We start from the raw sequence: 23640 nt of genomic DNA on the forward strand, positions 1-23640 counted from the left end.
ACACCGCCAGGTCCTTAGGGACACGCGCTGGTGTCATTACAGACCGTGCACGGTGTCATCTGAGTCCCAGGCTCCGGTGTCACTGAGGAGATCGGCTCCTCGGCCTCAGGCCCCGGTGAGGACTGGCCAAGGGCTTCCATCACCACCCTTTAGGCCGGACCCCATCCCTAAACCGGGGGTCGCTGGCAGACACAGAACAACTAAGCAAAGGAGGCCATGGCGGTGTCCTCCACCCCCCACCCCCACCCCCACCCCCGCAGCATGTGCTCCACGGTCAGACAGGCTGTCCCCGGCCCCGACACCTTTTGTGTCAGCTTTGCTTATTTTCTACCGCTTCCGTTCCTAAAGTGATCCTGTGTTGGATCTGGGGGTTGACATCAGTTGACTTAAAATAAAGGGTTTGTCCCAAACACAGTATGGCATGAATTTCACTTAAAAAAATTTTTTTTAATTCCTTAAATCGGTGCCCCTTCCGGGCGCGGTGGGTCTTAGCTACTGTGACAGAGGGAGGGGGAGGCAGCACCCCCGTGTCCCTCCCAGGGCCCGCCTGCTGCGGGGCTCGCGTCCTGCTGGGGTCCCCCGAGGGTGGCGAGCGGCCGTCGGCTTAGACGTGCATCCTAACCCTCTCTTCTCCCTGCCCCCGTTGTCCGCCTTCTCTCCTGCAAGGTTCTGCCACCCTTCACCACTGGCAGCAGTTGGCCCAGCCTCACCTCGGGGGCATCCTGGACCCCCGGCCGGGTGTGGTCACCAAGGGCTTCCGGACGCTGGACGTAGACGTGGACGAAGTGTACTGCCTTAACGACTTTGAAGAAGATGACACAGGTGACCACATTTCCCCCCGGGGCCTAGCTACCTCCACGCCAGTGCAGCACCCAGAGACCTCAGGTGAGAGGTCCCGAGCGCACGTGACTGTCGCAGGCGGCAGAAGCTCCCCGAGCCGGCCTCAGGCTTTCCCAGAAGAGATGCAGGAGCCAGCGGCCGCAGAGGAGCAGGAGGAGGAGGAGGGGTCTGGTGAGGGCACCGAGATAAGTCCTATACACCTGGCACCTTCACCGGAGGCAGAGTTCTGGGCCATTCTCACCTCTGTTCCGAGCTCCATCCGTAGTGGCTCTCTGTCTGTAGCTTCCGCGCGTCCGTGTGGGTGATGATGGAAGCATTCCCATTGCGCAGCTCTGTTTCTAACACACAGTCTGATGCCTCCTTTCGTAACATGTGGGCACAGCTCCCTGCCCATCTTGGAGGCACACGCCCAGTGGGGCTCTGGACATCGGAGCAGGAGAGGCTGCTAAAAAGAAGTGGATTCTTGTCCCCACCCACCCTCCCCAGAACACCACTCCTCTCCCCCTGTGTCTGAGGGACAGATCCTTGAGTCTCCTGGCCATTTCCACACTGAGCTGAGCTGGGCAGTTTCAGGGAAATGAGTTCCGGATCGTTCCGAAGGTGAATGAGACCCCGTTACCTGCATGCTGCATCGGAGCAGGAGAGAGCCCAGAAAGTGTGCGGGATTTTAGACGCCCCTCGGTCAGCCTTGGTCCTTTTCTAACTTGGATGCAGGTATCTGTGCCCCTGCCCAGCATGTTTGTTCGGAGTGGGTTTTTAAGAAGTGTTGTAGCCATGCTCCCAAACCACACCAAGCCGATGATGACGGGAAGCTGTCCCAGAGAGAGGCGCAGGATGAATCTGGAAAGCTCATGGCTCGTCTCCCCCCTAAACCGCCCCCACACTGTCCCAACAAGCATGAAAGCCATGGCCGAGAGTTGATAGAACTGCCCATGTCCCAGGTACACGGGCTTGAAAAGCTTCGTGCTCGGGGCCTGGGACCCAGGGGCCATGGGGTTAGGATTTGCCAGACCTCCAGGACCGCCTGGCTGCTTGGCTAGGAAGGCAGGGGAGCTTGTATGGGATAAGAGAAGAGACCCAGAAAAGGAAGGATCAGCCAATGTCTTCCTCCTCATGACAGTCCCGGGAGACCAAGCCTGAAAAGAGGATGTTCGCTCATCTCGGTGGGTCTTGACTTTCATTCGCGAAGGCCGCCACATCCCCTGTGCAGTGCAGGCGGACAGGGCCGGGGTTCCTGGTGGCATCTGCCAGCCCCTGGCTGAGTTCAGAGGCCTACGGCCAAGGGACGTTAGGGGGGGCCAACGTGTTTTTTTTTCTCTAACATAAACTTTAGAGGCCTCATCGAGTTCAAAGGATTTGTTTAGCAAACAGGTTTATTTGTGGTTTATTTTCTTTTCCGTAGCAATTAAGTTACCAGATTAAGCTTGGAGGGGATGACCATGCTTGTTGTGTAGTATCTTCACACCTAAGAGGGGGAACCCAGCGCTGTTGGTACCTCCCTTTGTTAGGGGCACCAGGAAGGCAGACAACAGTTCAGGAAACAGCGTCGGCTGATCCTTGTGGCTGACGTGGGAGGGAATCCTGTCGCGTGTGAGGGCCCCTCCCTGCAGCCCTACACCTGGAACGGGTGTATCTGGAAGTGGAAAGAAGCACCTTTAAGTTGTACAGAAGGAGTACAGCTCAGCAAGTCAGCTGAGAGAGAACTCCTCTCGGAAGATGGAGGGAGAGAGGGGCCGAGGAGGAGGGCCTGAGTCCTGACTGCTTTTCTTACTGAAATGGAGGCGTAGTTCTTGCTTCCTCCCTCCATACTCAAACCCGGCAGCAGATCCATCCCAGCCCCTCGGGGCGGTTGGAAGTGAGGGTCCAACAGAAGTGTGTGGATTGCTGAAGGGGATTTAGGAAAGGTCTGATTGTTTAGACCAGAGTTTTCAGGAGCTTGTTTTCTGGGTGAGACCCCTGAAAAGATCAGTGCAGAAAGCAAAGGCACAGACAATGGTCTGGCTCTTTGTTTTTTTTTTTTTTTTTTTCCTATTATTGGGAAGGACAAGACCCTTTCAATTCCTGGAATGAAAGAAGTACTTCACTCTGAATACTGACCCCAGAGGCCCCGAGGGGCACTAGGCACACAATCTTGGAGTCAAGGGTGGGCACGGAGCGTCCGCAGGAAGGCCTGGGCATCTTCCATCTTGGCGTTTGTAGCCAGGCTGGTCTGGTCCCCACCCTAGTCCACCCTCCACGCTCTGGCCCTTGTGTCCCAGGAGCTGCCACCTGCCTGGGAAGACTGAGTAGGGAGAAACTTAGAAGTCATTCACCCTTTTTTCTTGCAACTGATGATGTCAGGAAATTGGGAAGTCTTTACACCAGGCACTTTTGTCTAGAGTCTGCTGTCTCCTGGAGAAAAAGTTTTGAGTGCATATTGAAAAAAAAATTTATTAACATATTTTCATGTATTATTTTTGTATCATTATTTGCTGTTTTTTTTTATCATCCCATGTCTTGAAAACGATGAGTCCTTGTTTTCATATTTGTAAACAATTTAGATAATTAAAGTGGATTGTTTAAAACAATTTTAGATTATAGTTTTACTTTATTTCAGTGACATTTTATGATTTAATTCATCTAGAAAGGGCACTTTATCAGAAGAAGGAGTTTGCTTGCCTTGCTTGTGCTCTGAGTTTTATGTAGTCATGAGCAGGGAAGCGCCTGTGTGTGGTAAAGGATTAGATCAGAGTTTTTAAAGTGCGCAGCTATGATGGTAGATGTTTGGACAGACAATTTAGTTGAATTTTCTTGGATGCCTTGATCTTTAAAGGGGAGAAGGAGGTGAGACAGAAGAAAGTGAAGATCAGTTTATTTTAATACTCAGACATGTGGAGCCCATTTAAAGGGGAAGGGGGTATCCTAAAATAGGCTCCTATAGGTATACAGATCACGGCAGCCTTCGCACAGCGGCCGTAGGGGGCTGTGCCTCATCTCTGGTTGCATTTTCTATCTGGCAGCTGTGTGGGCTCACGTGAGGGGTCCTTTAAGGACCAGATGCCACAGTGGACTTTAGAGAGGAAAGTTTCTGCTCTCCCAGCACCTTACCAGCCTGTCCTCCCTGTGGGTGAGGGAGGACGGGCACCATTCAAAAGGACTGACGTGCATGAGCCGGTGTGTACACATCTGCCTCGTGGCTGGCCAGACTGAAGAGTTCCAGGCGTCCTCAGTTCCCCACCAGAGTGTACTTGGCTTGTCCCGTCTTCCTCTTCTCACCATTAGTGCCATGGGCCGTGGGGAGAAGGTGGACTTTCCTGCCCATCCCCCCTGAAAGCCCGAGTTCCATCAGCAGCAATCACCAGGTCTCTGCATTAGTCACCAGGTCTACGTAGCAATCATCGAGTCCATAGCAATCACCAGGTCTACGTAGCAATCACCGAGTCTATAGCAATTACCAGGTCTAGTAGCAATTACCAGGTCTAGTAGAAATCGCCAGGTCTAGTAGCAATCACCAGGTCTAGTAGAAATCGCCAGGTCTAGCAGCAATCACCAGGTCTAGTAGAAATCGCCAGGTCTAGTAGCAATCACCAGGTCTACATAGTGTACTTGCAGATAACCTCCAGCACAGTCTGCAGGGGCCTCTGGGCCATCGCTGGAAATGGGATGGGGTAGGGTGCCAGGCCCCCCCATGACTGGTGCAGCAGCAGGATCCCAAGCACCCAGTTTTCCAGTTGGTACCAGGTTTCACAGGCCCCCAGAGGAGCCTAGCACTCCGAACCCTTTCCCTAGTGCACCTCTCCAGGCAGAAAGAGACACGTTGGGTGGATCAGAGAGTGGTGAGCAGGGTGCCTGTCGCCCGTACAAGCCCTCCAGCGCCCACTGCAGCTGCCTGAAGGGCATGTGCTTGCGCGTGCCAGGCTTTCAGAACAGAAATCCGCACATGCACCACCGGTATGTAGTTCACCAGCGGAGACCTCGAATGATCCAGGACTCATTAAGTGTAAAGGTGATCTCCGATCGATGAGGATTTTGTGCCAGTGTCAGGACCTGGGGAAGGAGGAACACACCAAACTAATGGAGGACTAGGGGGTTTACTGGGCAGTGTCCCTTCCTTCCTGAATAAAATCCCGATGAAGCCGGTTTACTCTCTCCGCACAGCTCTGAGGAAAAGTCAGGCTGAGAAGAAGAAGGAGGGCTTAAGTAGGAAGTCCCAGCACTGAGTCCAAGAACCCGTGTCCTCGGAGCCCGAGTGAGCAGCACCGCGGACAGGCCCCATGCGGTGGGGACAGGGGACTTCAGCAGTGAGCCGCCCCGCCCCTGCCCTGTGTCTTTCCTACGAGGACAGCTCTCTCCTGCTCGCAGGGTGGTAGGAATCGACCTGGAGCTGCTCTGTGGCCGCACAAGGAGCCCCGGCGACTCACTCACTGTCCCTGTGTTGTGTCCCAAGGAAGGGAGGTGCTGCAGCGGCCGGGCAGGCGGTGGTGACACATGCGGAGAGAGCTGACGGGCCCCGGTGTCCCAGCGGTATTTCCAAGGGGTCGAACCTCTGGCTTTGGCACTTTTGATGCGGGTTGATCTTCCTTGGTCTTCTCAACCCATCTCTTACTTCTGGGGGACAATGACTTCCGAATTTTAGCAGCCTTTTCCTCTCCGCAAAATCCATTCGCATTCGATGGGTTTTGCTTCTGCTGATGCAGCTGTGTCTCTGAAATGTCCATCTTATACCCCCTGTTGCAATCGAAGGTCCAGATGTGATGGGGGAGGAGGAAGTGGGCATCGAGTCCCTTTGATTTGATGTTCTGGCCATGCGTTTAAATGGGGCGCGCTTCTGGTTTCAAATCCAGCCTTGCTTTTGTTTGCCATCTTTTTCAAATGTTATCTGTCTCTCACTTCTTTCGTCTTAATAACTTCCGTGTACCGCCTTTTCCTCCCCTCCCTCCCGCCTGAATAACTCCCTGCGTTATTTGGGTGCCTTTCTCAGCTCTTCTGTTGCTTTTGTTTCTAGACCTTGTGGCAGGCAAAGACTCGTGATTGTTCGGTTGCCTTTTTCCGTAGCTTATTCCATTTTTTGTTTTGCTCGCAGCAGTTTCTCGGTTATCCGAGTGCCTAAGCCATTCCATCTATTGGTTGAGCAGCACAGATTCACAAAGGCTATTTTTATGTGCCTCCCCCCTCGCCCCCCACCTTGGCCTGGAGCTCCCTGTGGTTGAGCGTTTGCTTCCGTGGCCGTGGCACTGGCTGCCACGCCAGGGGCCACGGAAGCCTCCCTTGACCCAGAGAGGTGGGTTGGACCATAATAATCAGGACGAACCAGTCCCGTGTTGCTCCTTGAGTCACCACCGCCATTTTTGTGCTCTGGCTCTGTCCTGCCTGCCTTCAATTTGCGTGTCTCCAACATATTTTGTTTATTTGTTTCATCGGGTTTCCAGTTGGGGTTTTTTGTTTTTGTTTTCGTGTTTGTGTTTTTAAAGACACAATCACTCGTGTGGATCTGGGTCTGGAGCACCAATTTCTTCTGTTTTGGACAAATCCAAGAGAAAACTTGCCATAAAGAGCTGGAAGATTCTCATTCGCTGCCTTTTGAATCTTCAGGGTGCTCATGGCCTCTGATACTTGAATCTGTTTTCTCCCAGGAGGTCTCTGGGGGCTGAGCTGCTGCAGGGGGTGGGGGGTGGGGCGGGCAGGGGGTACCTCGGTCCTTCATCATGCATGCTAGTTGGAGCAGCATTTTTTCCTTTTTTCTTTTATTATTTTTAATGTTTGAGTTATGAACGAGGATGACCTCTACAATCATGATGTCTCCTGTAGACCTCACTACCCATCACTCACCAGCCTGCTGCTGCATGGTCCCTACACTTCTGTGATCCACTCTGCTCCAGCTCACAGCCTCCAGCCGCCTTAGCAATAACTCTGGAGACCTGCAAAAGGAAGTCAATGGGAGGAAACTTGCCGTCTCATTTTCGTTAAAATCAGGCATCCTGGAGACGCAGGAAAGCGGCCTGGCGTGGGGCTGGTGCTGCCGGCATCACCATGTCAGGCAGCACCACACGTGGCCCCCGGGCTGGTCTCAGCCGCGTTGTTGCTGAGGCAGCTGAGCTCTCATGTCCCCGCTGCAGACCACACACAGGCAGTAGTGGAACCAGCCTGCCCAGGCCGCGCCCCTTTTGTGTCAGCAGAAAAGGGAGCCCCATGAGCCTTGCCCTATTTCCAGGGGGCAAGCGCCTCTCCCCACCCACCCCGCGCCCCTCCCCTCCGTTTGGCAGAGCTTGGCACCCGTTTGCCAGTGGAAAGCAAAGCAAAGCCACAAAGACAGAAGCCGATTCTGACCTCTGAAGAGGGAAACCAAATTGACCCCCGCGGGCCTCTTAGCCCCTCACACTGGATCCACTACTGACCCGAGAACGCGATGCGCGGCCCTGTCCGGACTGGGTCGGAAGCTGGGGTCCGGTGCCCCGCACGCCAGTGCTCAGAAGTGTGGCTGCTTTTGAGGGACCACCTTCGAGCCAGAACATTTGCGTTGCACCTTCCTGGCCCAGATCCGGTTACCAAGGTAGCTCATCGCTTCTTGCACCTGTTGAGGGCCAAGCTGGAGCTCTCCTTTTCTCCTGGGTGTACTTGGATGCGAGAAATATGTTTTGTCCCTTCCCCCTCCTCCAATCTAGCACACCACCCTGGGAAGTGCATGTCGCAGACCAACTCCACCTTCACCTTCACCACCTGTCGCATCCTGCATCCTTCAGACGAGCTCACGCGAGTCACGCCAAGGTAAGGGACCCCAGGCCTGGGGGGGAGCGGGGGTGGGGTGAGGTGGGGGCTCTCCCTGAGAGACATAATGCCGAGGAAAGCCCAAGTAGAGAGGCTCATTCAACACTGCCTTGTCCAGCTGGCGCCATCTCGTAAGTTCCTGCAGGCTCCTGCTCGGGGTCCCGTGTTTCCGTTTGTCCTGAGGTCCCTGTTAATTCATATCCAGGCAGATAGAGGCTGGACCACCTTCTGTTGCCCCTTTCGTTGGTCATGGAAGATTCCCAGGCCCGAAACCCACATCTACTGGCATTTTACCCCAAAGTTTGCCAGTAGAACCCGCAGTTTCTTCCCTGAGCCCCCCAAACCCTTGTGCCCCTGCCGTAGACCACAGGAACCATGCCCACAGCTCCACTGATGGAAATGATCACATTTAAAGACCGGACCACGTGCCCAGCATGGTCCATTTCCCTCTGGTGCCTCCGAGAAGCAGTAGAAATTGGCACCTTCTGGCAAGGGGACTTGTATGGCACGGGGTGGTCTGCGTGGCTTGATTTCAGGCCTTCCACAGCTTCCAGTGAAAGGGAGTGACCGTTTTCTCTGTGGTGCAAGATGCCAGGGGGGTGAAGGTAAAGCCGAGAAGGAGGGAGGCGAGCAGGACCAGCGTGGAGGGAGCAGCCGCCCCGAGGCGCACCCTCAACTCTGAATAACTCTCCGCAGGTCATGTGAGGAGGACGGCGAAGCAGCCCCATGCCCCGTTGAGCTGAGAGGAGATGTAGGGCAGACAGTGAGCCCACGGGCGAGGCAGGGGGTGAGCACCCGCCAGCCGTGCCTGCCCCGGCAGGGCCACGTGGAAAGGGCTGTGTGTGCACGCGTGGCCGCCACTAACCCGGGACTTAGGCGTGGGTGTGCCTCTGTGGTTGCGCCTGGCTAACTCGGCTTTGACGGTGGATACCCCTAACCATCTAAACCCCCCAGTCGAGCCGAGCGCCAGCACTAATACAGGCCTAACCGAAGTTCTCACCGGAAGGGATCTCCACATGGTAGCTTATCTTCCCCATCTCCCTTCCTGCCTCCGGACAACCTGGCTTTCCCCATCCTCTTAGGATGGGATTGTGTTTCAAACCGTGGGACAGGGCTTCCTCCGGGGGGAGGCTGGCACCGGGCCTGCACACCGGCCTGCATCCCCAGGGCCTGGGGAGTCAGGAGCAAGAGAAGGCTCCTGCCTGGGTTTGAAAGAATGGCAGCTCAGCACAGAAGGAGACGCCCCCTAGGAATGGCCCTGGAAACAAGATGTCTGGTCCAGAGCCTCTTCGCCCTCCGTTGCTTGTAGATCAGTATTTTATAGAATCCTACCTGCACCCTTTGAAGAGGCCACCGTTTAACCTTAGGAATCGCTGTGGTTTCTAATCTCATGTCCCCGAGTGCTCCCCGACCACCAGCATCCTTACCTGAGCTTGGGGGGGGGGGGGGTCGGGGGCAGCTCGGTGTGCCTCTCCCTGTGCTGACCAGTCAGCAGCGAGGTCACCTGAGTGAGGAGCCGGATGATGCTGCAGCTTGGACCTGCCTGTGATGGTGCTGCCCGAAGGGGCGGGGCCCCCCGCTGTGGTCATTCCGGGAACCGGCTCCGGAGCGTGTCCCCTTCCTTCCCTTTCCCTACGTTGGTGCTTTGCCGAAGGTATCTGGTCCTTCCCCCGTCGGGCTGAGGAGAAAGGGCCCTGTCCCCAGCTCCCAGGCCACCCAGCTGGCCTGCTCCCCGGGGGCACCTGCAGTCACAGCCACATGCGTGGGCAGCACCGGGAAGGTCTCATGAGACTGTTGGGGTGCTGCTTGGCCCCTTGGCTGTTCCTGTAGCAGCCGCACACGGCTCCCATGCCCGAGTGGCCTCACCCCTCCGCCGCAGCTGCTAGAAGAGGCCCCTCCTGTCCTGGAAGCAGACAGCTAGGCCTCCCCCTGCTGGGCCTCTACACTGTCTGTCCTCATTCCTGGCCCCAGCTTCTGGAACATGGTGGGTCCTTAGTCAGCATGACACGAGTGGACGTGGGAACCTTTGCTGTCCTTCAGTAGTAGGTCTAGACACCCACTGGGCCTTTGTCTATGTGGCTCCATAGATGCAGATCTGCTAACATAGCATGGCTTCCCCCGACCCCGTAACTTCTCTCGTCGAGTTATGGATTTGGGCGACCACGGGGAGGACTAGGTGCCGCTCCCTGCAGAGGAAAGAGCACTGTCCTGGGAGTCAGGGGGCGGGGTCTGCCGCTGACTTGATATGCACTTTTGGCCTCTGTCTCCCGTCGCCCAGGGGCCCCCTACCTGGATGTCCCGCCTGCTCTGGCCATTCCGAGATAAACTCATAGCCCGTAGTCTTGGGTAACTTCTGCCCTCAGGGAAGTGGGTAGTGGGAAGGAACTCTGGAGTTTGAGTCCATTTGGGGGGGAAAGAAAACCTCTCTGTCAAAGGGCTTCCTCCCCCATTTGGGGGTCACGATACTTGGGTTCCATCCAGGGTCTTCCCCTTCCTAGCTGAGTGACCTTGAGTGAGCCACCTGACCTTGAGCCTGTTTCCTCACCGGCAAAGGGGACAGTTATGTGCACCCTGTGCAGCTTCCTGTGAACTGAAACCGTGCCCCCCCCCCCCTCCACACACACACAAGGGAATCCGAGCCCTCTGGGTGAGCGGGGCGCAGACATGGAAGGAAAGGGCCATCCAGGAGCCTGGACGGGGTGGTGGGGGAGGGCATCCTCTCATCATGTCCTAGGCCCGCCCTGCGCCCCTGCAGGAAACTGCCCTTTCCCTGGAGCTCGGGGCATTTTCTGATGGATGACCGCTTGTCTCTTCCTATCAGCCTTAACTCAGCCCCGACTCCAGCTTCTGGCAGCGCCAGCCACTTAAAGTCCACGCCGGTGGCCACGCCCTGCACACCCCGGAGACTGAGCCTGGCCGAGTCCTTCACCAACGCCCGTGAGTCCACGACCACCATGAGCACGTCGCTGGGGCTGGTGTGGCTGCTGAAGGAGCGGGGCATCTCGGCGGCCGTGTACGACCCCCAGAGCTGGGACCGGGCCGGGCGGGGCTCCCTCCTGCACGCCTACACCCCCAGGATGGCCGTGATCCCCTCCACCCCGCCCAACTCGCCCATGCAGACGCCCACGTCTTCCCCACCCTCTTTTGAGTTCAAGTGCACGAGCCCGCCCTACGACAACTTCCTGGCTTCCAAGCCGGCCAGCTCCATCCTGCGGGAGGTGAGGGAGAAGAAGCCGGTCCGGAGCAGCGAGAGTCAGACGGACGTGTCTGTCTCCAACCTCAACCTCGTGGACAAAGTCAGGAGGTTTGGCGTGGCCAAGGTGGTGAACTCGGGGCGAGCCCACGTCCCCATCTTGACTGAGGACCAGGGGCCTCTCCTCTGTGGGCCTCCGGGCCCCGCACAGGCCCTTGTCCCTGGAGGCCTGGGACCCGAGGGCCTGCCTCTCGGATGCTCCACCGTCACGAGTGCCATCGGCGGGCTGCAGCTCAGCGGTGGCATCCGGCGGAACCGCAGCTTCCCCGCCATGGTGGGTTCCAGCATGCAGATGAAGGCCCCCGGGACCCTCACTTCGGGCATCTTGATGGGTGCTAAGCTCCCCAAACAAACCAGCTTGCGGTGAGGGTGGCAGCGGGGCCCTTCCTCGGAGGAGACCAATCTTGTCCTTCCTCCCTCGCTTCCCCCCCTGCACTGCGCTCTCTCCCTCTTCCCTCCTTGCCCATCCCCTCCTGAGCTTGACAAATCAACCTCGTGCCTAATGGGGGAAGAGTGGAGACTTTGTAAAATGTGTACATAGGACTTGGAGACCAGTATCCGACCTGCCCTTCCTTCAGATCCCGCGGGCAGTGCCCCTGCACTGTCATTGCTCTCGTGAGGACTTCACCTGTGCTGGCCTGGGGGCTGGGCAGGCCCGTGTCTTTTCCTCCTTCTGTCCTTGAGAAGCACTGAAACTCCCCAGGGCATTCTTATCCCATGGATAGGAAACCAGGGAACTCGGGGCTGGCTGCCAGTGTGCCCGTCATGAGCTGTCACACGGCACAGGGCACAGTGGGCCTGCCACCCCCCACCCCCCCACCCCGTGTCGTTGGGCACCTGCCTCGCTCACCCTGTAAGAGCGTAAGGAACCTCCATCCACAGCCACATGCAGCTGGCGTGGCTTTCAGGACCGGAGGGAGAGCTGTTCTTTCTTTTCTGGGTGATCCAGCTCCTTCGAGACCTTCATACTCTGCCTCAGTGGACGGTTGCTTCCTTTTTGAGGTGTGACTTTTGCTTTCCACGCCTTCAACCTGAAGTCATCCTTCAATGTCTTGTGATCAGCTGTCAGGCCAGACACCTGGCCCGAAAGAGAATGTGTTTACACTCCGCTGTGCGTGTCCGGTTCCATTTTTCTACGTTTTATAGGCAGGGAAGGCGTGGTCCCAGGTGGGAAGTCCCAGGGTACGTTCTCTCTGTGGTTCTGTGACACCGAAACACAAGTGGCGGACACACCAAGCCGCTCAGGAGATAGCTTCTTTCTGGGACCCAAGTGCACAACCCAATTGAGTAAGACCAGACCCAAGACAACCTCAACGATAGCATTACAGGGAAAGGGGACGGGGAAAAGGTTATGAATGAAATACATCAACAAAGGGAAAAGAACCAGAAGCAAACGTCATACCAGACTGGTTCCCGGGAGAAACGAGGCTTCGGCCTGGGGCTCGCTCCTTACTCTGAAACCCGAGTCTGGTCCAGGCGCATACCCTTCCGTGGTCTTTTGTGGCAGCCATTCGAGGCCCACACATTCTGCCCCCCAAAAGCCCTCTGTCTCCCGGTGCCACTTTTTATCCTTAGGAAAAGATAAAGGTGCTTGTGACACAAACATAAGTGAGCAAGGGGGCCCCGTCCCGTTGCTGTCGCCGACTGGGTCTTGAACTCGTATTTATTATTTATGTGTGCTGTATTTTAGACAAGCACCCTCTCTCCTGCTCCAGTCACAGAGTGTCTGGCACTCTCGTCTAAGCAGGTCATTTATTTATTCTGATCTGAAGACTACAGTGTACCTCATGTTGTCCCGTGGCCATTTGTCCCCGACATTTATGCAAGGGTAACATCACATGCAAATGAAATTGCCATTTTGCACCCCCCCACACTCCCCTCCCACTTGGCAAAGGATGTGTCGTTCAATTGAAGGCGTGTAACCTTATGTCCACCGGAGATACTGTAAGGAAGTCCCCAGGAGCAAACCCCAGTCCCACGATTTCAGACTATTTATTCTGTGAACACGAAGGTGTTGGTCAGTTGTTCTCAACACTCCTCGTGGCTGTATGCGTGCACTCAATGCAAGAAACGTATATCTTTTTATCTGAATGTATTTTAAAGCGGTAGGTAGATTAACAAAGGAACATGAAAACCATGGATTGAATGGACCACTTTATGTATTCAGAGAGAGGAACCACCCATCATCACAAAGGAAAAATCAGCAATTCAGAGGTTGCAGTATTTAGTGTAGTAAATGAAGGATCAACATCGGGCAACCATTCTGAGAAAGTGTGTTGTAATGCATCAAAAAATCAATAATAAAATTTTATTTGCTAAATGAATATCAATAAAATAAGTTCAAATGATGGAAACCACAATGGTATTCTGATTTGCATTTTTTGATCTTTCTCATTGGTAGGTGATGACCTCTTTATGTAAGAATTGAAGTTTTTCAGCTGTTTGGGGAAATTAAAAGCCATGCAGTTCTTTACATACTGTTATTCCTGTCCTTTATCTATATATATAAAAGCCCAGCGACCAAATGGCAGAATGACCAGTCAACCAGTTGCTACACAGGAGCTGCCCCTGGTGGTCAGTGTGCTCCCACAGTGGGAGTGCCGCTTGGCTGACTGGGATGAGCCGTGCTCCCACAGCAGGCTGGTCCCTGCAGGCCACAACCCCCCACCAGGGCATGAATCCATGCACCGGGCCTCTAGTTTTAACATAATACAATATCTTAGACAACTTTCCAATCAGAACCTGAAGCTCTTCCCTACTTTTCAGGGCTGCATACTACTACACCATGTGCACATACCCAATATGACCAGTATAGACCAGTATTCTATGGCTGGGCATTGAGTTAACTTTGCTACCACAGCACTATCATGAAAAAAACCTTGCATATATGTAATTTTACACATACGTGAGCACATCTGCAAGATAAATTCCTTGATATTACCAAATTGCTGTAGAGTTGTGTTAAGAGACTTTTAAAAACCGAACACCATGGAGGATCACCAAATGGAGAATTGTGAGACAAGGATAAAATAGAACTTATTCTGCCACCTCCAAGTTGGCAAGCAGTGAAATTATGCCGGCAAACAGTGGGTGGCGGCAGTGTGGATTTTATGCCAGGTGCACCCATTTAGTAGTGGTGTGGCCTTGGACAAGCCACTTCTTTGGGCCCTCCATTTGTTAACCTGGAAAATGGGCACAGGAATCCTTAGGATGAATTGGCCGAGTAAGAACATTTTGAACACCTACCATGTGCCAGGTTGTTGGTCGGGGGGATCTGGTGATAAACCAGCGAGCGGCTTCTCTTGTGGAATGTGCCTGCCATCAGGTCACGGGAGAGAGGCAGCACTAGACACGGAAGCGTGGCATGATGAGGGCGAGCAGGGAATGACAATAGGGTGGTGGGAGGGAGTGGGTGGCTGCCTTGGGATGTCAGGGAAGGCCTCTTCGGGAGGTGGCATTTGGGCCAACCCTCTGAGATGTAGCACAAGAGCATTTGCGCAGAGAACAGTTGGTGCCAAGGCGCAAAGGTAGGAAAGCCCTCGGCGTGTTTGGAAAGCAGAGAGAAGGGCGTCGGTAGAGAAATGAATCACGGTTGTGGCTGGGAAACCATGGTGTTCGCCCAACGGGCCATCTGGTCTACATGTTTCCCAGCCATGCAGTGGGCAAGGGCACACGACTGTTCTGGCCAGTGGGCTGTGAGCAGAGAAGAATCCATGCCGCTTCCTGCCCCTGAAGCCACGTGTTGAAATGGTGGTGACACAAGTTGGCGGAGACCCGTCATCCTGGGTCCAGACTCCCTGCCAAGCCGCATTTGATGTGGTCTGAAGGAGAAACAAGTGTGTGCGGGCCCTGGGACGTAGACGCCACCTGGGGAGAAGTTGGTGGCAGTGGGAAGTTATTCTGAATTATCTGAATGGACTGGCTGCTCATAAAAGGGATTCAGTCAAGATTTAGAAAAATATAAAATTCATGTTTTGCACATTTGGGCTCATGGCTGGAAAACATCGTATCCTGGGAGAATGTATTTTCTGTGGCCAGTAGAGGGCGCTTGGAGACAGCAGAAAACTGGAAGGAACGGCCCTGAGCATCCAAGCCTGGCAGTCAGGTGTGTTGGCTTTTCCCTGGGAAGCAATTCAGGCAGGTGGCTGTGCCTAACCGAGACGCTGAGGGAAGTCATGAGGCCTGAGCCAAGTTTGCCTTGATGAAGGCACTCCAGGCCAAGGGGCAGCATACGCACAGGCTTGGGGTATAAGTGAAGAAATTGAGCACAAAATGGGGAGGAAACAGAGGAAAGCAAAGCATAGTTTACAAAACATATTCTATACGAGGGTGTCCTCCCCTTTGGAAATCAATCCACCCCATCTTAATGCCTCTTCCTTGCAAAAATAACTTTCCTCTTTGCTTTTCCCAGAGACATTTGAAAGTGGGTTGTAGACAGCATGGCGCCTCACTCTTTAATACTTTAGCCCGTACTCCCAAGCTCCACACGGCCGCAGCACACTGAGGGAACCCAGGGTGGTGGGTACTTAGCCAGTCACCCTAAGAAATACCCAAGGTTTTGGCTAACCCTGCTCGGAAGTCTCAGGGGAAATTAGCGAGGCAATATTTTTTCTCTCTTTTGGCTTGACTTCTGGTTTACTTATCTTCAGGACTAGCAATAATTTGAAGATGCTGATAAAAAGCACCAATATGCTAATGTGGCTCAATCTGGAAATCTAGCTAAGAGGTCAAGATTCTTTCCTTTTTCGCTTAAACCCCGAGACAAGAAAAAAAAATGGTGTTTCTGTGTTGCTGTTTGTTAAAAGGATAAACACAGATTTCTCCCACCCTCCCTTCCCTTTTACCTGTGACTGACAACCTGAGCACAAAGGTTCCGTTGGGGGCCAGATGTTGGGGTGCATTGTGTAAAGATCCCCTCACTTTAGTGTTACAGTCGGGTTAGGAAAAAGCAAGTCTTGGGAAAGAGTTCTGTCCTCCCTCTGGCTGCTGACCACGTTGAGACTTGCGTGGTCACCGGTCAAGGCAGGCTGGGCCTCTCAGAGCTGAGGTTCAGAGCCATCCACAGGTGCAGGGACCACGGGCAACTGTATGCCTCAGCCAGGCAGGAGCTGACTCCCCAGAGGGCTGCAGGCTCCATCCTCAATGCATTGCGTGGTCTTAGGCAAGTTTGTTCCCTATAAGACGGGAGTGGGGGTAGGGAAAGGGTGTGTGTTGGGCTAGAATGATAGCTGTTGTTTTTTTCAACTTGTAAATCTCAGTGGATCAGCAAAAAGGAGTCCATAGAGCAGCCCTAATGGGCAGAGCTGGGGGTGCAAAGGGCCAGAACAGCTGGAGGAGTGGCCTGGGGTGGAGGCCCTGCCAGCTGGAGGGATTCAAGCGGGGCAGCTGGCAGAGGGGGGTGGGGGGAGAGGAGTGAGCCGGTAAGGGTGGGAGAGAGGAGGAAGACGGGGAGGCAGGGGAATCGTGGGGGTCCCCAGGCTCCCTGAAAGCAGAGCTCACGAGCTGCTGTGAGACTCACTAGCTTAGCTGCAGAAGTGCGACCAGAATCCCGAGACAGGGCCAAGGGAGAGCCAGGCTACATGCCCCGGTTCCTGGCAGAGACCAGAGCAAGGCGGGGCAGTTAGGAGGGGCCGTCCTGAGTTCCGGGGTGGCGTTGAGTGAGGGTTAGGGGACCAGGGCTTCAGGCTCCCTTCTCCCCCTGCCCAGGAAACTCCACCAGGTCCCCTCAAAGCCACCTCAAATTCCACATACGCTACTGTGGCTCCACTTCCAGCTGCCACTCCGGGCTCTACCCAGACGCATGGGGGCTCGATCCAAGAAGGGAGGGTTGTCTGTCTGCAGTGGTGCCCAGATGGGGCCCGGGAACCAGGGTGCAGCTGTCACACATGTCCTTACACACACACACACACACACACACACACACACACACGTCCTCCCCCCCCCCCCCACCTGCAGCATTGAAGTCAGCTCTCTGCCCTCCCCCCAACCCCCTCATTTCTCTCGCCTTGCCTGGGACCATCTGCAGCAGGACTTCATCCCTGGGCACGGGAATCAGGCTTCTCTTTCCCCACCTTCTGGGGGGCCCTCTGCCCTCGGGAGACACAGGGTGCAAGGGCACAGAATGAAATCACTTTAATAGCATAGCGACACTGGGGGACCAGGGGTCATGGGGAGGGAGACGTTCGCCTTCCCGTTTGTACAATTCTGCTGAGGTGCGTGGCTGCGCCAGACAATCTCTACAGGGTTTTCACATTGAGAACTTAATAAATAGGCATTTAAAATGCCAGACTTCAGAGACAATGAGCTGTGAGTGTGAGTGTTTTGTTATTCTGCCTCCTGGGGGCCAGGAGGGAGCTCTCCGTGGCCCTGGCGAGGGCTGGGGCCCTACGAGGGGTACTCGTACTCCTCGGCGCTGCGCCGGCCGAAGTCCATCCAGCCCATGTAGTCCCGGTCGCTGATCCGGTGGCTGGGGTCCCGGCTCTGCAGGTTCTTGATCATGGACATGCGGCCAGAGGGAGCTATAGGGGCAGGGAGGGAGGAAACAGGACCGTTACACCTAGAACATCGCTAGTTCCGTTTGCAAAGGAGAGCAATGGAGTGAGCCCGGCAACAGGTGTGTGCACCCTCTTAAAGGTTCGCGATCTGCAAGGATCAGGTGAATTCTCAGCTCCAGCCTCTCACAGCTGGGACCTGCCTCGGGGTGTTTCTCCTCACGCAGCTGGCCCTCAGCAGACGCCCACCGAGCCTCCCCCAGTCCTCCCCCATATCTGTCCTTCACTCCTTTCTATCCCTGAGCACCCCTGGCTCTTGTCAAGGTAAAGCGTTGACAATATTTTGTTGTTGGAATGGTGAAAACGAAGGGAGTCAGGTCCTGTTGCTAGATAAAGACTGTTTAAAAATCATTCATTTGAAAGCTTCCTTCTTTTTTAAAAAAAGAGCTATTAAGAAAAAGGCACCGTCAGACCTCAGAACTCAGCACATCAGTAGCATCGGAGGAGGGTGGGCAGAGAGAGAGGCAATAAAAAGGTGATTAAATTCAGCCATTTTGACCAAAATGCAATCACTGAACCTGAAATGGGCCCTTTGGGATGGCAGTTAAGTCCTTAGGAACAGAACGAGTCTCTCTGTGTCTCAGCACAGCGAGGGCGCGGGGACGTGAAGAGGGGGTTTCTTCGGGCGCATGTGACACAGTCCCAGCCCAGAGAGAACACACACAGTGCCTCCTGGGAGGAAACCAGCACCAAGCTTCCTCTTGTGCAAACTCAGGGGCCTCCGTGGGCAAAGCCAAGGTGGCTTCAAGAGTAGAGGGACAAAGGCCCACTCAGTGGTCCCACTGTACTGGGAGCACTGTCCCCACTCTCTGTGGCACCGGGCGGGGCCTTGCTGGGCTTGGGGCAGGTGTCCGTTACACCCCTCATTCCCCAAGGGGCCCGCTTCTCCTCAGGACTTTGAACCTCCGCAGACAAGTCCTAATGCCAGACTTCTCAGTGCCGCCCAAAGAGTCCATTACCTCTTTAGACTCTTTAAGCATAATATATCCCACAGTTGAGTAAAAAATCTGATTCCATCTCAAAATATGTCAAATCATCCAAGAAACGGTATAGTATTTATGTTAGTAAATATTTGTTCTTTGTTCATATTCTTCAGGTAGAAGAGCATGACTCCAGGCTAAGATGTGTGGGGGAAAGTCAAGGTCAGTTCTAGGGAAGTGGTTTGGTGACTAACTCCCTTCCCAGAACTGTTTCTTGGGCATCTTTCCTGCAAGTGGGGAGGAGAGTCCAGATTATGGCTCAGTGAAAAGCCAAGGACATACCAGACTGGCCCGGCTGAAATGCAACCCACACCTAAGGACAGATACTTCAGTAACTTTCAGACAGACAATCACTAGGCGCCTCAAAAGTTTTCAGGCTTTCTGACTGCTGATTGGCAGTCCACCTCTTTCAATTTAATTAGCAGGGAAGTAAAACAGAAGATGGTAGTTGGGCCCAGCCGGTGTGGCTCAGTGGTTGAGTGTCGACCCACGAACCAAGAGGTCCCTGGTTCAATTCCCAGTCGGGGCACATGCCCCGTCTCTAGGCTCCATCCTCAGTAGGGGGCGTGCAGGAGGCAGCCAATCAGTGACGTTTCTCTAGCCTTGATGTCTCTATCACTCTCTCCCTCTCCTTTCCTCTCTCTCTAAAAATCAATAAAAACATATATTTTTTTTTAAAAAAGAAGATGGTAGTTGAGACAATTTCCCAAAGAGAGGACGAAATATAACAAATCATCTGTTCCTTCTGAAATCGCCTGCTCTCAAAGGCCCTGGTCTCACCTTGGCAGGAAACCATAGGAGACTCTGGAGAGAGAAGCCCTCAGGAGACGGGAGTGAGGGTTCAAATCGAGGCCCCGGCACACCAGTAGGGTAAGTGAGCCTCCTGAGAAGGAGCCACCCCTGTCCCTCCCAGCAGTGTCTGCCGTGGTTTTATTGTCCAGACCGCCCCACCCATCGCTGTGTTCACCATCCGCGTGGATAAAGTTGGTAGAAAAAACCTGCCTCAGTCGCAGTCATGATCCCTTAGGACCCTAGATGTGGACAAGCTTCCCTCTGAAACACACCCAAAGTGGCTCTCTCACCTCCTCCCTCTTTAAAGATGAGACGGGTCCAGGAAATGGACGGGTTGGCGGGGAGGGAGGAGGGTCCTGTAAGCCACTCAGCTGGGGAGCCCCTGGGTCACCTTATTCCTGGAGAAGAACTTTGCTGAGGCTGCACTTGGGGACATCGCTCCAAAGCAAAATCACAAGCGGGGCTCTTGTTGGGTAATGATGCTACATCACTGCCAAGAGCTCAAACCTGCTACTGGCCCTCTCCCCGGTTACAGACGTTGGCGGAAACGGACTCATTGTCACTCCTTTCTGCAGTGGGCACTCAAGTGTGCGTAGCAGGGGCCACTTCCTGCTAGAGGGTTTCGGAGTGCCAGGAGCTGGGCGCCCGTCCCTCTGCATTTACAGAAGAGGCTATTGGATGGATCTGCGAGCCCTTTTGGGGGCAGCCGTTTGCTCAGGAATTCTCTTTTCATGTCTCCAGAATATGGTGCAGCACTTTATCAGCAACACCACGCCAAACATTAGTTTAAAGAAAGCTCTTTAAAAAAAGTTCCCCTTACTAATAACTCTCCGTTTGCTGCAAAGGGCATCCAGGAAACTGCACTGCCGGGCACAGTTTAACGAGAGAGAGAGAGAGAGAGAGAGAGAGAGAGAGAGAGAGAGAGAGAGAGAGAGAGACCTTTCCTCTGGAAGGTTTACCCGCCTCGATCAGGCAGCCGCTAGAGAAGTGGGCCCGCATGGGGAGTCCCGCAGGAGCGCAGGTGAGGAGGGCAGGGGAGGCAGCCTACCTTTCCGGGCGTGTTGGATGTATCTGGCCAGCAGCGCGCCCAGGTGCGCTGGGGGCTCGCCGTCCACCCTCTGCACCGCCCTCAGCTGTCGCCGGGGCGCCTCCTCGTCCCGCTGCGCCCCAGGGCCCTCGGGGTCCGGGGGAGGCACGGGCTGCGCCAGGGTGCCCGCCGCCAGCGCCGCCACCAGCACGCACAGGCACACGCCGCTTTTCATGGTTGCAGAGCAAAGGGGAGCTGTGAACGAAGAGAGGAGGCGGCTTGTGCTTTCGCGGCGGGTCGGGGCACCCCGGGAACGGAGAATAGGGTTCAGTCCACAGACTCGCGGGCGGTGCCAGCACCAGGGCTCCCCGAGCGCACGGAGCCCAGCGGCCCCGGGACGCGCGTCGGGGCGCATGCGGCTTATCTTTTGGGTGAACGACACCGCCGTCTGGGGGCGGACAGAGACCCTGCCGTCTGCCCTGTTTAGCAGAAGGAACCTCCTGTTGTCTTTAACTTTGGGGACGTGTTTGCAGCGGTCTCTCTTCTAACGGCCAAAGCAAAAGATGAAAGACAGTGGGGGGACCTCCTACAGGGAAGCCGGGATGGGAGATCCCGGACCCCGGAAGAAGGTAGCACCTTCCCAGGCAGCTAAGAAGCCGAAGGGTGGGGGGGGCGGGGGCGGAGAGAAGCACCGTTTAAAATGTGGGAGTGATAAGTAAAAGCCATCTTTACAAAGTTTCTTCAAGGTGGACTAGGGGACGGGCACAGGCAGGGTTTGAACAAAAGTCAGGACCGTGGGCTCGGTTCCGGTGGCTGGCGAGGCTCCGCTGTGTTAGATCCGCGGGCAAATAGAACACACGCCTCCCCCAAGGAACCGCGCCGCAATGTCCAGCGAGATGAACTTCGGTCTTAGGCGCTCTCGGCGGTGTGTCCGAAAAAGACTGTAACCACTGCTCCATCCAGCAAACCAGCCCCAAGGCGCCCGCTAATCCCAGCAGACAGACGTCCCCGCGCCTCACCCGCCTAAGGACGCAGCGGCTCAAACCCCCACCCCCACCCCCGCTCCCCTGACCCCCCTACAAACCTCACTGTCAGACCCGTCTTTCCAGATGCAGGAGAGACGGCACAGAAAAAGGAACATAGAACGGAAGGGGCTCTTCGGGGGCTCGCCACTCGGCTCCCCTGGGAGAGGGGAGCGGGGACCTACCTGCAGAGCAGGAGTCGCCGGCTTCGAGGTTCTGCGCGGGAGCGGCGGGCAGCGGCCAAGTTCAGGGGCCGAGCGCGGCGGCCGCTTAAATAGCCCCGCCCGGCGCCGCCGGCCAGTCAGCTCCGTGCCCAGCGCTGACGCAGCCCCGCGGCGGCACGTGCTCGGGGGCGGCTGCTGGGGCGACAGCCCGGGGAAGTGGCTCCTGCCAGAGAGGGGGCCGTGGCTCCGTGAAATCGGGTGAACCCCTCCCCGCGGGTGTCCGGTGCCCAGCCCCCGCGCTGCCTCCCCTGGCTGGGTCCTGCTCCCTCTCCCCTGCCCCGTCCAGCAACCGGGCGCTCCAGGGTGGGGAGCCAAAGTCTCGGATCTCCTCCCGGATGAGAAGCTGCCCGCGTTTAGACGCGAGGGGCCGGACAGGAAAGTGGGGGCGGGGGGGGGGGGCGGGGGGAATACTGGCCAGGGCTGGGTGTCAGCAAAGTGCAATGCTGAGCGCGAGGGGGTGTTGGCCCCTCTGAGCACCCCAGGCTGCGGCTGGTCTCTGGACTAAGGAGCTGCCTCCTGGGGGCAGGGAGGAAGGTCTTCACTTTCTTCTCAGCCCCAGGAAAGGCCCTCGCAGACCTCCAGGGCCCTGAGAGTGCATACGCTGGGTCAGTGGGCCGGGCCATCTGGTCGACCCCGCTCCGCCACCGGGGCCTCTGTTCCCGCAGCTGTAGAAGGAGGGCGCGCCTTCGGGCTTTGCTCAGAGTTGGGGAAAGGGCTGGGTTCTCTTCGGGACCCAGGTACCTCCTGGCCTGGGGCGCCCGCAGCGCTCGCGGCTTCTGGTCGCCAAGCGGCGCCAGCGAGCGTCCCGGAGAGCCCCCCTCTCCTGGTCTCCCGCTGCCCTCGGCATCTACCCTGCCCTCCTTCCCCAGTACCCGAGCACTCGCACCCGGCCCAGGCTCGCCGGACTAAGGTTGCTCCGCTTTGAGATGAGCCCGGCCTCACTGGCCCGGCCCCGAATGAGAAGGGGAGACCCCCAGGCACTGGTGTGACCTTCCCTGCGCATCACGCCCTGGCTCGGAAGTGGGCGATCGGAGCCAGACAGCCGCGGGGGGGGGGGTCCACACCCATCTCCCCTTTGACATCTGCTACCTGGTGCCAGAGTTCAGAGACCCTGCAAGGGCTCTGCCAACCCCATTTCTCCAATGGCACACAGTCTCAACCTGGGACCTGAGGGTCGCTACCCATCCGCAATCCATCCGATCCATCAGGGGCCCTCAGCTCCTTCCTGCCCTTCCTTTGCCTCCTGGAGAAAGATTTGGAGAATTTCTTTCAAAATGGGAATCTGTATTCAGCCTCGGGTCGGTCCGGCATGGAGGGACTGTGTGGATGCTCTCCTGGGGTCTTGGGGTGGGGGTGGGGGGCAGAAGCTTGGTGGGAGAAGGTGGAGCAGGGAAAGGGTCTGGGAGCCTGGGCATGGGGTTGGCATGAACCCATGCCAGCCCCTGCCAGAGGCCCCCGTTAGGCTGTTTGCTATGTAGACCTCACTACTAAGAAAAATGAGTTTGCTTTTCAGTGCAAATGAAGACAAGGGGCGTTACCATGGGTTTTTACCTGGCTTGGAGGTTTTGTATGTCACCAAGTGTGAGATGGTAATTCAGTTTTACCCTACGCCATCCTCTTGTCTCAGAAAAAGGACTATGAGTCATGCTGGCTGGGGCCCTGATGTGGGGGTCCCTGCCTTCACCCAGGGGGCTGACAACATGGGAACCATATCCACATGCGGCATTTGAGAGAGAGTAGCAGTGAGAGGAAACTTGTGACTATTGACTGGCTTTGGAATCTAGAAATTTCCATCTGATTGTGGGTGAAAAGAATTCCCCATTTGTTGAAAACTGAGTGAAATTTCCAGAGTCTCCTAATTTATTATTCATAGGATTTAAACTTGTTACAAGTGATCCCCATTTAAAGGAGGTCAGGAGACTGTTTGCTGTCATTAGAGACGTGTTCGTTTGAGAACTTCTATTTTGGGTCTGGAGTTTTTTTCTCTTGGACACATATTAGAAATGCCATTATTTGTCTTAGAAGTTTTCGAAGGCCCACGTAGCCAGTGCCATCTGCCAATATAGGGAACGATCGATGGAAAGAAAGCAGTCACTGTGGTTGTCGTGAACAGCATTTCCTTTTCGCAAGGATGAGTTCCTTTAGCGTCTCTTATCTTAGTTTGTGTGCTCACAAAAGCAGGGCTGAGACGGGCATGTGGCTGCAGG

At 55.4% G+C, this 23640-nt stretch overlaps 2 protein-coding genes across 8 annotated transcripts in view; one reads left to right on the forward strand and one right to left on the reverse strand.

Moving 5' to 3' along the window:
- The window catches only part of TRAK1 (trafficking kinesin protein 1), a gene marked incomplete at its 5' end in the record, with an annotated part of 88559 nt that extends 75251 nt beyond the window's left edge, over positions 1 to 13308 (forward strand). For 4 of the 7 annotated variants that reach the window (XM_081106077.1, XM_081106074.1, XM_081106079.1 and 1 more), the window contains 3 exons: positions 667 to 885; positions 7482 to 7584; positions 10406 to 13302. In XM_081106077.1, coding sequence (XP_080962203.1) covers positions 667 to 885; positions 7482 to 7584; positions 10406 to 11204 — 1121 coding nt within the window. In that variant the 3' untranslated portion in view covers positions 11205 to 13302. Of the gene's footprint in view, positions 1 to 666; positions 1012 to 7481; positions 7585 to 10405 lie in introns of all 7 variants that reach the window. The other 3 variants (XM_081106075.1, XM_081106080.1, XM_081106076.1) reach the window with 2 other exon arrangements.
- Positions 13309 to 16954: 3646 nt separating this feature from the next.
- On the reverse strand, positions 16955 to 21546 carry CCK (cholecystokinin). Its single transcript, XM_081105565.1, has 3 exons — positions 21395 to 21546; positions 20209 to 20442; positions 16955 to 17355 (listed from the first exon to the last, which is right to left on the reverse strand). The coding sequence occupies exons 2-3, from the start codon at positions 20420 to 20422 to the stop codon at positions 17222 to 17224; spliced, it is 348 nt and encodes a 115-aa protein (XP_080961691.1). The 5' UTR covers positions 20423 to 20442; positions 21395 to 21546; the 3' UTR covers positions 16955 to 17221.
- Between the last annotated feature and the right edge of the window lie 2094 nt (positions 21547 to 23640).

Source organism: Myotis nattereri (assembly GCF_964212035.1).
Source record: "Myotis nattereri genome assembly, chromosome: 14".
Taxonomy (NCBI): Eukaryota; Metazoa; Chordata; class Mammalia; order Chiroptera; family Vespertilionidae; genus Myotis; species Myotis nattereri.

Coding starts and splice junctions, on each gene's coding strand:
- CCK (XM_081105565.1), bottom strand. CDS start 20,422: ATGAAAAGCGGCGTGTGCCTGTGCGTGCTGGTGGCGGCGCTGGCGGCG. Junction 17,356..20,208: donor CATCCAACACGCCCGGAAAG/GTAGGCTGCCTC, acceptor CTGCCCCTATAG/CTCCCTCTGGCCGCATGTCC.